At 40.2% G+C, this 15,138-nt stretch overlaps 1 protein-coding gene across 2 annotated transcripts in view; it reads left to right on the top strand.

Annotated features, from left to right (window-relative positions):
* fam20a (FAM20A golgi associated secretory pathway pseudokinase) overlaps window positions 1-10,687 on the top strand; it is a 30,981-nt gene extending 20,294 nt beyond the window's left edge. For both annotated transcript variants that reach the window (XM_036573362.1, XM_036573361.1), the window contains 6 exons: window positions 1,654-1,769; window positions 2,586-2,766; window positions 3,833-3,942; window positions 4,937-5,018; window positions 5,107-5,166; window positions 8,526-10,687. In XM_036573362.1, coding sequence (XP_036429255.1) covers window positions 1,654-1,769; window positions 2,586-2,766; window positions 3,833-3,942; window positions 4,937-5,018; window positions 5,107-5,166; window positions 8,526-8,793 — 817 coding nt within the window. In that variant the 3' untranslated portion in view covers window positions 8,794-10,687. The remainder of the gene's footprint in view (window positions 1-1,653; window positions 1,770-2,585; window positions 2,767-3,832; window positions 3,943-4,936; window positions 5,019-5,106; window positions 5,167-8,525) is intronic.
* The last annotated feature ends 4,451 nt before the right edge of the window (window positions 10,688-15,138 follow it).

Raw genomic sequence — 15,138 nt, 5'->3', positions numbered from 1 at the left:
TACATTCCTTATAACTTCAGTGTGAGAAGGTGGACCCAAACTGCTGTAGGCTAAATAGGTGGATTTTATGTTGTTTTTTGGTTTTTGTGACATCACTAAAACAGTTCAATCAAAATGGACTGTTCTTGCAGTGTAGTTTCCACATATGGACCCGGAACGACACATTTTGACACTTAAACAATGTTTACATTCAACATCAACTCTTTTATTTCAAAACTTGGTAATGCTTTCTATGAATGTCATGTTTGGAAGCATCTATAAACACATTCATAACATGTTGTAATGCATTCATAAGGCATCATAAACATGGCTATAAATATTTATAAAAATGCATTACACGTTATAGGCATGCTTATAATGCATTATGAATTGTTAACATAATGCATTATAAGTACTGATCATAACAAATTATAAGAGCTCATAAGTGGTATTTGTCCGCTCTAAGTAAAGTGAAGCGTACTGTACTAAAGCCTCCTCCAGTGTTCAGAGTGAGGCTTCAAGTTGAAGTATTTACTGAAGGATTTACTGAAACACTAAAACATTCACAGTAAAGCACATTACAGGCTTCAAATGTCAGAGTTTAAACTAGAGCTGCCATCAGTGTTTTACCCAATGTGGGAAAGTCAATGTACACCACCGTTAGCTTGGCACTGACTTAACACTGCATAGCCAATGGAATGCTAGCAGAAATTAGCATTACTGTACTGTAGTGTAGTGATGTTACAGAGTGAAGGGTTCTAGCTTGACATTAGAACCAGCGAGGGAACAAATGACAATAACAGCACTCAACTATCTCGTCTCTCCCTCTCCAGGCCTTCACTCCACAGTGACTTGACGCTCAGTGTGATGTCAGAGGGGGCTCAGGGGAGGGGCTGATGGGTACATGGTTTGCTGTGATGTAATGTAGTGTTTAAAGTGAGACGCTGGGCAAGAAAAGCATACTATAGCAGTGATTCTAGGCTGGACAGCCTGTTTGGAGCATCTGAATATTCAGGACTGAAGCCCTGAAGATGCAGCCCTGACAGCTGGAAATCCTATAAATAAACTTTCTATTTGTCTTTACTTTACGCTCTCCAAGCTGGAACTGACTTCTTTGGCACTGACAGTGTAACATGTTATTAACACCACTTATAATGCATTATATTAACAGTTCATAATGTATAATAAAAATGGCCATAAAGTGTAATTTCAGTGTAATTCATTCTCATAAATATTTATAAACATGTTTATAATGCCTTGTGAATGCATTATAACATGTTATTAATGTGTTTATAGATGCTTACAAACATGACATTCATAGAAAGTGTTACTCAAAATTTTAATTTTCCATTATATGGTCCCTTTAATAGTATCGGACGTGTGCTTTATGTTGAGGCTTATGGGTCTTGACAATAAACAATTAAAAATTTATTTACATACAACATCAAAGGCCATGAAAAAGGGGTCAGTTCTATGATATGGGCCCTTTAATCAGTCCTGGGTGTAACTGCCATTTAAAATAGAAATAACAGTTTACGGTGAGTCAGGGCCAGGACACGTCTCCAAAGACCACTCAGGAGATGAAGACACCGCTCAGATCTGCCCAGAGGTCAAAGCAGGACAAACTTTTCTGTTATGTCATCTCTTGTTTTGTTTCTTTGTTCATCCTCTCAGAGTGCTGGACTTCCGGAGAGTTCCTCCTGTGGTGGGGAGACTCATTAATGTGACAGGAGAGATCTTGTACACCACTCACAGCGATGATCTCCGCAGTGTCTTCTTCACCTCGCCAGGCAAGCGCTCACATTCACGCACAAACACCAGGCTTATCGCTGTATGCATCTCCAAACACATAGAGCAATTACCATCCTTAAACTTTTTAGCTAAGCCAGTGCTGTGGAGAAGGATCCTAAAGGGGAATTCCACCAATTTTTCAGATTTTATGCACTGGTTGAGACAGGTGATGTGAAATGGTTGATTGCAGAGACTCACTACAACACTTGACTACAACACCAATATAGTATATTTTATTTACTATCCAGAACCACCAAGTCTTCTGAGCTTTTATATGGAATGTTGATGATGGAAAATATATGGAAATAATAAGTTTTCTTCGGGAATAATGAATGGAGTTTAAGTTCTCAAAACTATCATAAAACAGGGTCTCAGTCATCAGGCAGTGAATTCATAACCATTTCCTGTAGTAACTTTCTGTGAGGGAGCTTTTAGAGGTGGACATCTGGTTCCTATCACCACCACTGTGAACAGTTCTGACTCAGTACGTTTCAGAACAGAGCGTTTCACACAAAACCACTCTGAATGACCTTCTTAACCACGTAATTATGCTAGAAATATACACTATTATTTGGGTGATGGTTCACTCTCAACCTAGCACTCCTTAAACGGTCCTGAATGAAGTGGAGATGGGCTGATAAACTGTACAGCAACAGATGAGCCACAGTCTTTAACTGTATGGTTGGTGTTTGTGTAGAAACAGGCAGTAAGTGTCGCTACAAGGGAGGTGCACCTAATAAACTGGTAACTCAGTGTTTGTGGAACATATAAAACTGTATAAATGATATGTTTGTCCTCTTTACTCTCTTTCTCAGCGAACAACACCTGCTTCTTCGCCAAGTGTCTGTACGTGTGTAAGACGGAGTACGCAGTGTGTGGGCACCCAGACCTGCTGGAGGGGTCCATGTCTGCGTACCTGCCCGGCCTGAGCATCGCCCCCCGCATCTCCATCCCCAACCCCTGGATCCGCTCCTACACCTTCACCGGCAGAGAGGAGTACGCTCAGCACACACAGCTTAAAGGAGCTGTACAAACAGGCTAGGAGGCATTCTGGCTTGTATTAAAGGGGAATTCCACCATTCTTTAAAAATTGTGGTATATTCAGAGTGGTGGTGATAGGAACCAGGGGTCGCCATGACTACAACACAAATACAGACATTTTATTTACTATCCAGAACCACCAGTGAACCTACACGAGTCTTCTGAGAAAATAGTGGATAATCTGAAATGAAGGTCTCTGGGGGAGTGTTTCACCTCACAATGCACTACTAAAGGTTCTGTTCAGGTACATTTTTCGTTCATCAAGGTACAAACAGTGTAAATGTTCCCTCAAAGCTCCAACAGTGGTTTTAAGGTCTGATTGTGAACCTTAAATCAGTTTTTCCAGGTGAAAAGTTCGTATTTGTACCTTTTCATAACCGAATGTTTTAAACAGAACAGTAAAATTAAAGCCTGGAGACGAGACGGGGTGTGTGGAGTCAGTACAGCTTAGAACATATCATTTCAGTGGATTATGGTTCAGTTATGTTCCCTGACTAAAGGTACTGAGATGGACCCTTGAGGGTTCCACCCCAGTGGCGAGAGGGGCACTGACCCAGAGACAGTCTAGTACCTTTATTTCTGAGAGTGATGATTGACTATCAGAAAACGATTTCATGTAGTAACTTTCTGTGAGGGAACTTTTAGAGGTGGACGTCTGGTTCCTATCACCACCACTGTGAACAATACTGACTCAAACCACTCCAAACATGACATTTTAATTATTTAACTATGCAGAAATTCTGAAAAGTTCCCCTGTAATTATTAGCCATGATAACATATTTGAACTCTGTTTAAAAAACACAGAAAGTCATTGTTGCAGTCACTGATTAAACGTCTCCACAGACTGATTTGTATTGAGTTTGTCTTCAGCAGGTCCACAAATTTACAGCCCTCTGTTCAAATGAACAAGAACTGTACTAGTTGGTTATTTTAATATTTGTTTACATCAGATATGAAGCAGATGTCAATAACTCTGGCTCTATCAGAGGGAACTCCGTCTAACGTCCGCTCATTATTGTAGGTGGGAGGTCAATCCAGCATACTGCGACACGATCAAGGGGCTCTACCCTTACAGCTCTGGAAACCGACTGCTCAACATCATTGACATGACCATATTTGACTTCCTCACAGGTACGTGACAGACGTGCGTCATTTCCATATTATTTCCCTACGGGGAAAATTAATGGGATTTTTGGAAAACGCCACCCTGTGGTGGATACACATTCACACTGAGTACATTTTTCACTGCATCATCTGAATTGCAAGGTTGTTAAGGAGCTGCAATATGAATATACAGGTCATTCTACAGAAACGTCCCCATAGGAGTCACTGGTGTTACTGATCCTCACTGGTGTTCCACATAATAAAGGAAACACCAGAGACATTTTAATGGAAAATGCATTTTACAGAACGGCTGCTACAGAACATCAAATCACATGTTGTCAATCATGGAAAATCCACTAAAATATGGAATTTAATCCATTTGTATCTATTCTATTTCTATTTTTTCACAATTACCTCAGAATAAAGTCGGTCACACCAGTGACTTCAGCTAAAAGCTTCATATGAAATCATGAGCTAAATAAGAAAATCTCTGATAACTGAAAAACACAGTGGACTCACCATGTGCTTTTCTTCATAGATCCTCAGAAAACAGGGAAAAGGAAGTCGAGTGATGTCATCAGTGTGACTTTTATTTCAAAATAAGAGATTTTTTGTTACGCAGTAACACCAGTGACACGACTCCCGGAGACAAAAACTTTCATTATATATTCTACAATATTTCTTTGTCATTTAAATCATACATTTCATAGTCATGTACAGATTATTGTTGTTAAAATTGCACAAAAATGTCTGAATAATAAATTCTAGATAATTGATTTAATGACCAATATTGCTGAATTGAGGCTCACGAAGGTGTAACTGTTAAACAACTTATGTTAAAATCTAAATAAATTGTAACCCTAACATGTTTTTAAGTGTAATGTATCTGTAAACACTAGGGACACAAAAATGGACATTTCTGTAGAATGACACAGTTAGCCTACCTAGCCAGTTAGCTAACATACACCTGCTGAAAAAGACAGTGGAGCAGATGTTTGTGATGTTTTTGTGCTTTTTTAAGGGAACATGGATCGACACCACTACGAAATCTTTACCAAGTTTGGTGACGAAGGCTTTCTGCTTCACCTGGACAACGCCAGAGGGTTTGTGCTCTTAGCCAACATTTAGCCAAGTCTGTCTTAAAGCCTCTAATAGAGTTCTTAGACAAGCTTGCATATGTTTGTGTCGCAGGTTTGGACGGCATTCCCACGATGAGATGTCCATTCTGGCACCGCTGACCCAGTGCTGCATGTAAGAGTTTCCTCATTCATAAAATAAAAACATTTAATTTTCATACAGTTCACCCTCTCAGAGCAGACAAATCAGGAAAATAGAGTGAAGTTGTGTTTACTTGTGAGGTTTAAGTAAAAATATGGCCGTGGCGATGATATCCATGCCAGTCAGTCAGAAAAATTCATATAATAATTCAATTTGTGGATCAATTCACATTAGAAATATGCCATTAAATCACTCATTGACACTTTTTGCTTTTAATATCACATACAGAGTATGAAGAGGGTCATTAGTCAATCAGTAATTAGCAAAAATTTGTCCCTTGTCAGTTTTGAAAGCCGTTCAGTTCAAACTGAGCATGCTGAACAAAAGGGTCGCTGTGTGAATAACTGATTATTGCTTATTGAGGCTTAATATTTGCTTTGAGTCAAACTCATTACAGTGCAATGAGTGATGTGTCTATTACTGTTACTGTGTGCAAATTAATTAATTAGAAAATAAAAATAATTGACCTATCTATGCTCCGCCCACAAATGCATCCCTTCATAGCAACTGTTGTGAGGTTGGACAAACTTTACAGAACACTGACAAAAATCCCGACCCAATCAGAGACTGTGACGAGTCAAAATACTGAAATGTAGAGGGAAATCGAGTCAATGTTGAGCTACTGTTGTTTCCAACAAGCCTGGCTTTGATTAACTTCAGCTACAACACCATAAAGCAGCTGTCGGAACAAAACCTCGCATCTCCATTTATGTCGTTTCTACTTACAGAATTTGAAAACCTGCCCTTTACAACATGCTAACATTTCATGCTGTATGGACCAATAAAAAAGCTCCAAAATTACTTGGAAAAAATTGTAGTTCTATAAACTCCCATTCAAACTTAGCGACATGCTGCCTGCAGGACCTCCTCGGTAGTTCCTACTTACGACGTCGGAGGTCATAAGTATGACTCAACTTGTGTTGAAGTGGTTTAAGTCATCAACAAGATGGACACAACACTTTTCCTCATTCAGCATCTTCCTAAGTCTGTTCTTAAATGGGTCATTCTACAGAAACGTCCATTTTTGTGTCCCTAGCGTTTACAGATATGTTAGAATTTATTTATATTTTAAAATAAAACAATAAGTTATTTTATCAATTACACCTTCTTCAGCCTCAATTTAGCAATATTGGTTTTTGAATCAATCATCTAGAATTCAGAGCACCACAGAAGAGCTCGTCCTCACAGTCGTGTGTGAAGGCTGAGGACATATTTTGAAGAAAAAAAACATGTTTTTCTGCAATTTTAACTGCAATAATCTATACATGACTATGAAATGCATGGTTTAAATGACACAAAGAAAACAAATGTCAAATAAATATTATAGAATATATAATGAAAGTTCCCCAGGAGTCGTGTCACTGGTGTTACCGCGTAATAAAAAAAACTCTTATTTTGAAATAAAAGTCACACTGATGACATCATTTGACTTCCTTTTACCTGTTTTCTGAGGGTCTATGAAGAAAAGCACATGGTGAGTCCACTGTGTCTTTCAGTTATCAGAGATTTTCTCATTTAGCTCATGATTTCATATGAAGCTTTTAGCTGAAGTCACTGGTGTGACCGACTTTATTCTGAGGTAATTGTGAAAAAATAGAATACAAATAGATTAAATTCCATATTTTAGTGGATATTCCATGATTGACAACATGTGGTTTGATGCTCTGTAGCAGCTGTTTAGTAAAATGCATTGTTCATTAAAAATGTCTCTGGTGTTCCTTTATTTTGTGGAACACCAATGAGGATCAGTAACACCAGTGACTCCTATGGACAGACAGAAAAGTGGACGTTTCTATAGAATGACCCAAATGTGTTCTTGAGAAAGGTCCTAAGAAAAAGTCTGCATCAGATTCATGTCGTGTTCTTAAAGCGCAGAACTGTTCTCACCTTTGTTCTCTTGAGTGTGTGTAGATTCTGTTCTTACCTAAGAACAAACCCCACAAAAGAGAACATTCGTGAGTCAGAGTCTTCGTCAGAACTGCGTCAGTGGGTTCAAGAAGGAATTTCTTCTAAAGAGCGGTTGGTGGATGAGGCCCCATGTTATTCCATTCATTTTTGTTTTTGTGTCATTAGAGAGAGTCTGTTCATTTTGCGTTATTGCAGACAGTATGAAGAGCCGAGGATGGTGATGAGTAATGTTTTATCCAGTCAGAAGCACCGCATAACATGCTCATATTTGTATTTTGGTGTGTGGATGAATTTAGCCTGCAGTGTTCATGTGTGGCTGCTGAACCACAACCAGTTTACAGCACAACTGTCAGCAGCTTCTATCGCTTCTTTTTTTTTTTTTGCTGACACCCCCGAACTCGGAAACTAGTGGCTCATCGAAAAATCCAACTTTCCCGGTAGTGAATGCGACACTGTGGTGGCGTTTATGCGCGCTCATCTCGTAAATATGATATTTCAGACACAACTTAAAGGCAGCAAGAGCCCAGCTGGGTAGCACAGCGTTTTAAACTCAGTGTTACGTAGAAATTCTAAACAAACTGTGCCACAGTTTCTCATTTGGTTGGACTGGAGTTCAGATTTGTCAAAATTCCTGCATAATTAAATGGTTAAGATGTAAACAGAGTTGTTCAGAACTGTTCACAGTGGTGGTGATAGGAACCAGACGTCCACCTCTAAAAGCTCCCTCACAGAAAGTTACTACAGGAAATGGTTATGAATTCACTGCCTGATGACTGAGACACTGTTTTATGGTAGTTTTGACAAGATTTTTGCCTAAAACTCCATTCATGGTGGAGGGATACATAACATGCAGGGTGTGTTGAGTCCCCAAAGAAAACTTATTATGTCAGATTTTTGACATTTTCACATCATCAACATTCCATATAAACTGTAGGTTCTCTGGTGAGTTTGGATGGTAAATAGGTGGTGCAGTCTGGTTCCTATCACCACCGCTGTAAAACAGGCACATGGAAGGAGTTTTCAGTTGGGGGTGCTGAATTTTTTGGGTGACGTACACCCTGACGTCATGCTAAATACTGTTTTTATTTTGTTTTATTTATTATTTAGTTATACATGCACCTACAGGATGCTCACGCAGGTCTCCGCTGTGCTCAAAATATTTGAAAACTCTTTTGTTATATTTATTTTATTATTTTTAGCAGTTGCAGTTCTGAAATCTGGGGGTGCTGCAGCCCCCTGACCATCCCTACTTCCCACCTCCCTGCTGCAAAGCGTTGAATAGTTTCTCAGCAACAAACTCTTTCACATCAGACCACTCTGAATGACTTTGTTTACATCTCAGGAACTGAATTATGGGGAAATGTTTAAAAGTCTGTCATCTTCATCAACTGTTAACACGAAAATGGTCTTGGTTTCTTCTGCAGCATCAAGCGCTCCACCCTGCTGCGTCTCCGGCTGCTGGCCCGGCCCGAGTACCGGCTGAGCGACGTGATGAGGGAGTCTTTGGGCCGAGACTCCCTCATGCCCATCCTGACCGAGCCCCACCTGCAGGCACTGGACCGGCGGCTGGGCCGAGTGCTGAAGACCGTGGGCCGATGCGTGAAGAAGCTGGGCGAGGCGCAGGTGGTGGTCACGGACTTCGTGGCGTCCAGTGGCGCGACAGAAAGAGGGGACGAGGGTCAGAGTGGGTGATATGCAAGACAAGAGCGAGAAGAGAGAAGAAGGCTGGAGCTGAGGGACGTGTGGACTCTCCTCGGGCCCCAGAAAGACTTGTGGTGTTTTGGTTCCGTCATAGTTGCCTGTGGAGCGAGCGTAACCTCTAGCTGAACGGAGCGAGACTGGTTGGTGTGCAGACAATGTACCGGATGTCAGAAGCTTCACAAACCACTGTTTTCCAGGACGAAAGTATTGACAGATATATCGTGATGGTTCTGAGAAGCTGAAGAGGGGCTGCCTTTTATCAGCCAGCTGCTCTCAGAGTGCGAGAGAAGGAAGAGGCTTTTTCTTCTAGTTTTCAGCTCCTTTTGAACACTCATTAGTGACAGCTGAGCTGTAATGATCCTTCACACAAACAGGACACGTAAGCATGTTTTAGTGAGAGAGGGAGCGAGAGAGAGAGAGAGAGAGAGGGAGAGAGGGAGAGGGAGAGGCGGAGGGGGAAGAGAGCAGTTAAGAGCTTGATTTCTCCACAGGAAAGTGTACGCCATTAAAACGTCGAAAACAGATAGACTTTATGGCTTTCTTTCCAGACGGAGAGCGAGCCGTATAATCCTTGGCTCTCTGTTTTGGATGCAGCTCGTGGGCTTTCGTGTGGAATCTCCAAAACGGCCCAGAACAGAAATCATCCGAAGCGTCTAGAGGCGGCCGTGCCTCGCCAAAGCTTTGTTCCAGCCTGCGATATGCGATTCCTTGCAACACAAGTGTTGATGCAAGGTGGTTTTAAAGCAGGATAGAACATGTTTGTTCATTTTTTGCTTGTCGGGCAGCCGTAATCGACCCACTTTTGTTCTCAATCTGTGAAACTAAAACACTGGGCAGCAAGTGTTTGAGCCTAAACAAAGCACAGTCGTGCTTGGGGTTTAATTCCCATTCAAACAAGCTGAGCCTTTCTTTTTAATATAACCTAGCCTTGGTTTTGCCTGGGACATTCTCACACACTTAAAGGGGCACTCTAGCCAAAATGAGAAATGTAACCATGGCTACGTCTGTTGTAAAAAGGCATACTTGCCTCCTGCTGCAGTTTTGCAGTGGGATTTAAGCAAGATTTTCAGGTTTAAAGCCTAGGAAGACCTTCAGACGGTGTATCCTGAAGGTGGGACGAACTATTAAGATTAAAGGTGCACTTTAGCCAAAATGAGAAATATAACCATCAATATGTTTGTTGTAAATGAGCCTACTTGACTCTTGCTGTAGTGTTGCATTGGGATTTGAGCAAAATGCTCAGGTTTAAAGACTAGGAAAACCTTTGGATGATGTATCTCGAAGGTGGGACGACCTATAAAGATTAAAGGGGCACTCTAGCCAAAATTAGAAATATATAAATGGCTAAATCTGTTGTAAACGAGCCTACTTGCCTCCTGCTGCTGTGTCGCAATGTTATTTGAGGGAGGTTTACAGGATTCAAGACTAGGAAAGCCTTCGGATGATGTATCTTGAAGGTGGGAGGAGCTATTAAGATTAAAGGTGCATTCTAGCCAAAATAAGAAATGTAACCATACTTGCCTCCTACTGCGGTGTCGCAATGGGATTTGAGCGAAATGCTCCAATTTAAAGACTAGGAAAACCTTTGGTTGGGTGGGATGAACTATTAAGATTAAAGGGGGCCGTTAGCCAAAATTAGAAAATATTACAAAAATATTAACGTAACAAATAACATATTAAACGCTAGTTTTTGGCCGGAATGCCCCTTTAACATAAAGGTTAACGTGCCTTAATGTACTAAAACAATGAGGACATATTACTGGTAAACACAACATTCTGTGAAAAGAACCATGCAGTGCTTTTGTTCCCTTCCCACTTAAAAACGGATGAAAAAAGGTTGAACCTCTAATCCAAAAATAAAGCAAAATAAAGTACAGTTTTTACATCTTTTTCTTCATTAAAATCCATTACAAGGAAACAGCTCAACACGGTTTAAAGAGAAAGTGCTCCATTACAGAAGAATTTACCGATGTCTTTACAGTGGTGGTGATAGGAACCAGGGGTCGCCATGACTACAACACAAATATAGACATTTTATTTACTATACAGAACCACCAGTGAACCTACACGAGTCTTCTGAGTTTATATGGAATGTTGATGATGGAAAATAGTGGAAAATCTGGAAAAATACATTTTCTTTGGGAACTATTTTGCCTCAGAACGCCCTGCATGTATCCCTCCACCATGAATAGATTGCTGGTGCTAGCTTTAATGGCACCAAAATGTTTGTTTTATTGGTTCTTCATCTATAAAGTCTCTGTTCTAGTGCGGTTCTGCGCTCTTCCTCACATTAACTGAGGTCTTCCTCGTCTCCTCTTCTGTAGAGTCTCTGTTCTAGTGCGGTTCTGCGCTCTTCCTCACAGTAACTGAGATCTTCCTCGTCTCCTCTTCTGTCTTCAGTGTGAGACATGAGGAACAGTCACTCTTCACTCCAAACTCTTGGGAAACTGGGCGAGTTTTCAGATTTACAGATCTGCTGCAGCTCATTGTAAAGTTTTTCAGAGGAATCCGGGCAGAGTTACAGTTTCTAGGCTATGAAGGACCAACTGGGTGAGCCAGTCTGCTACAGCGCCACCCTGAGGCAGAGCAGGGCTGCAGCTCTAGTTAGTTAAGAACACCAAAGACAGAAGCTGATTGTGGGGGAAGGAGATAAACAATCAGCTTCACTGAATCTGGATCATCTCTTGGACATTGAGGGGTCCAAGAGATGAATTAGGGGGTCCCAGAACCCTCAGGACTCCCTGTATTTCGCACCTTGGTTTTAAGGCCAAAATCTTCTCAAAACTACCATAAAACAGTGTCTCAGTCATCAGGCAGTGAATTCATAACCATTTCATGTAGGAACTTTCTGTGAGGGAGCTTTTAGAGGTGGACGTCTGGTTCCTATCACCACCACTGTGAACAGTTCTGACTCGGTAAGTTTATCTAGAACAGAGCGTTTCACACCAAACCACTCTGAATGACTCTGAACCACTCTGTTTACTTACTTATCTTAACCAAACTTATTATTTCAGATTTTCCACTATTTCCCATCATCAACATTCCATATAAACTCAGAAGACTCGTGTAGGTTCACTGGTGGTTCTGGATAGTAAATAAAATGTCTATATTTGTGTTGTAGTCATGGCGTCCCCTGGTTTCTATCACCACCACTGTAAAGACCTCTGAACCAGTTCAGACCAAACCACTCTGAATGACTCTGTTTACATCTCACACACTGAGTTATGCAGAAGTTTTAATGTCATTCAGTACTGAAGCCGTTTTGGCTGCCTCTCCTGTCACGAGGACAGCTGGCAAGGTGGCGCCACAGAAATGAATTCCCAGGTCACGGAGGACAGGAGCTGGATCAGGAGGAAGAAGCAGAACCGTTTGGGATATTTGGACGCTGCCTAAGAAATCCATCTTCCACGGAATCAGCAGGACTGTATTGGCCCAATGCGGCTTTAGCGGCTGCAGCCCAGGGCCTCGACCACCAGGGGGCCCTGTGCAGACTATTGTGAAAGCATTACAAGCAAAAGCACCATAAAACCTGCTGAGGACACTAGATCAAATCTTCACATACACTCTTAAGAAGACGGTTCTTCAGTAAAGACACTGGGCCTCGTTCTCCAGTATCTTCCTAAGTTTGTTCTTAAGTGTTCTTAAGAGAAAGATCCTGAGAAATAGTCTCCGTCAGATTCATGACGTGTTCTTAAAGCGCAGAACTGTTCTCACCTTTGTGCTCTTGAGTGTGTGTAGATTCTGTTCTTACCTAAGAACAAATCCCAGATAAGAAAGTGAAGGTTAGAATCTTCGTGAAAACTGCATAAGAAGAAATTTCGGTAACACTTTCTATGAATGTCATGTTTGTAAGCATCTATAAACACATTCATAACATGTTGTAATGCACTCATAAGGCATTATAAACATAGCTATAAATATTTATAAAAATGCATTACATATTATAGCCATGCTCATAATGCATTATGAATTGTTAATATAATACATTATAAGTACTGATCATAACAAATTATAAGAGCTCATAAGTGGTATTTGTCCGCTCTAAGTAAAGTGAAGCGTACTGTACTAAAGCCTCCTCCAGTGTTCAGAGTGAGGCTTCAAGTTGAAGTATTTACTGAAGGATTTACTGAAACACTAAAACATTCACAGTAAAGCACATTACAGGCTTCAAATGTCAGAGTTTAAACTAGAGCTGCCATCAGTGTTTTACCCAATGTGGGAAAGGTAATGTTCACCACCGTTAGCTTGGTATTTGTCTTTACACTCTCCAAGCTGGGACTGAATTCTTTGGCACTGACAGTATAACATGTTATTAACACTATTTATAATGCATTATATTAACAATTCATAATGTATAATAAACATGGCTATAAAGTGTAATCCAGTGTAATTCATTTTTATAAATGTTTATAATCATGTTTATAATGCCATATGAGGGCATTATAACATGTTATGAATGTGTTTATAGATGCTTACAAACGTGACATTCATAGAAAGTGTTACCGAAATTTCTTCTGAAGAATGGCTGGTGAATGAGGCCCAGTGAACACTCAAAGAACACTGCAAAAAATGGTGTCTTGTCAAGTAAAATTATCTTAAATGTGGTCAATAAATCTAATATTTCCTCCTGTTGAGATTGTTGTGAGCTTAATTTAAGATTATTCACCTTATTTCTAGACATTTTTGCTTGTTTTAAGTCATTTTATTAAGTAAAATTATCTCTCTATATTGACAGACAGCTGTGCTTGTTGTAATAAATGTGCTTGAAACCAGCAAAGTTATCTGCCAGTATAGTGAAATAATTTTACTTAACAAAATTACTTAAAACAAGTAAATAATGTCTAGAAATAAGTTAGATAATAAGTGCACAACCATCTAAAAATAGGAAATATTAGATATATATCGACTGGCTTTAAGATCATTTCACTTGATAAGATGCCATTTCGTGCAGTGAACGCACCGATGGAGAAAGTGTTGTGTTTGATTTTATAGAGAAGCTTTTTGAAAATGGTTCTATGTAGCACCAACAAGGGTTCTTCTATTGTTATGACATCTCACTGGTTAACGCTGTTTTTTTGTTTTCTTTTTACGAAATCTTGTGTTTTCAGCATTGCATACCGTGGTGCGGGGTTGCCAGGTCCACCATTTTCCCTCCAGCCTGAAAATACAGGCGAAAAATTATAACATTTCACCTTCTGAGCAGCTTTTCAGCAAACTTTGGAGCGGAGATTCCTGCTGGCTGAAAGATATGGCTGAAATGCATGTCACATGTTGGACCTGGCAACCCTGCACCGCTGTAGGAACACTAAAAAATATAATACAACCTCTAGGAATATAAACACGTATGACTGTCAGCGTTAACCAGCGAGAGATTTTTAAAAGCTGGAAATTGAAGATTTTAATACTTAATTTAATAGAAGGTGAAGGTAATTTAAAAGGAGGAAGTGGCAGCTGCATCGCTAGAATGAGAATTGCTAAGCTGAAGTGTTGCCAATGCTACAACGATGTGAGCTAATTATTATGCCTGACGTTGTAAATGCTGTTGGTAATTAGATTAATTTAATAATCTACTAATAATGGTCATTAGAGGGAATAAAATACTGATTAAGGAACTAACAGGTCGAGAGGCACTAATAAATGATTTATCAGTCTATATAGTGATCAGTATGGAGGAGCTCATATCCCACACAGAGATCTGACATATGGCCATATTCGCATATATCATTAAGGGTCAACCATATATTTCAAAATATATGCACATATTGGGCATTTATGCATATATCTGATAGGTGAGTGAACACATATGTAGTATCTGTCTGATACAAACACCCAAATCAAAAAATCTAAATTAAATATACCAGCAATATTAAAACATCTATATAACATGCAGCTAACATATGAGCAGTATACGCCATCCATATAGTTTTCTATCGCATATTGTTACGTATGTGTTACACATTTACACCGATCAGGCATAACATTCTGACCACCTCCTTGTTTCTACACTCATTGTCCATTTTATCAGCTCCACTTACTATATAGGTGCACTTTGTAGTTCTACAGTTACAGACTGTAGTCCATCTGTTTCTCTGATACTTTGTTAGCCCCCTTTTACCCTGTTCTTCAGTGGTCAGGACCCCCATGGACCCTCACAGAGCAGGTACTATTTGGGTGGTGGATCATTCTCAGCACTGCAGTAACACTGACATGGTGGTGGTGTGTTAGTGTGTTGTGCTGGTCTGAGTGGATCAGACACAGCAGAGCTGCTGGAGTTTTTAAACACCTCAGTGTCACTGCTGGACTGAGAATAGTCCACCAACAGCGTCCTGTGACCAC

This window comes from Colossoma macropomum, unplaced genomic scaffold (genome assembly GCF_904425465.1).
Source record: "Colossoma macropomum unplaced genomic scaffold, Colossoma_macropomum, whole genome shotgun sequence".
In the NCBI taxonomy this organism is placed as follows: domain Eukaryota; kingdom Metazoa; phylum Chordata; class Actinopteri; order Characiformes; family Serrasalmidae; genus Colossoma; species Colossoma macropomum.
This window is presented reverse-complemented; position numbering and strand designations above follow the sequence as displayed.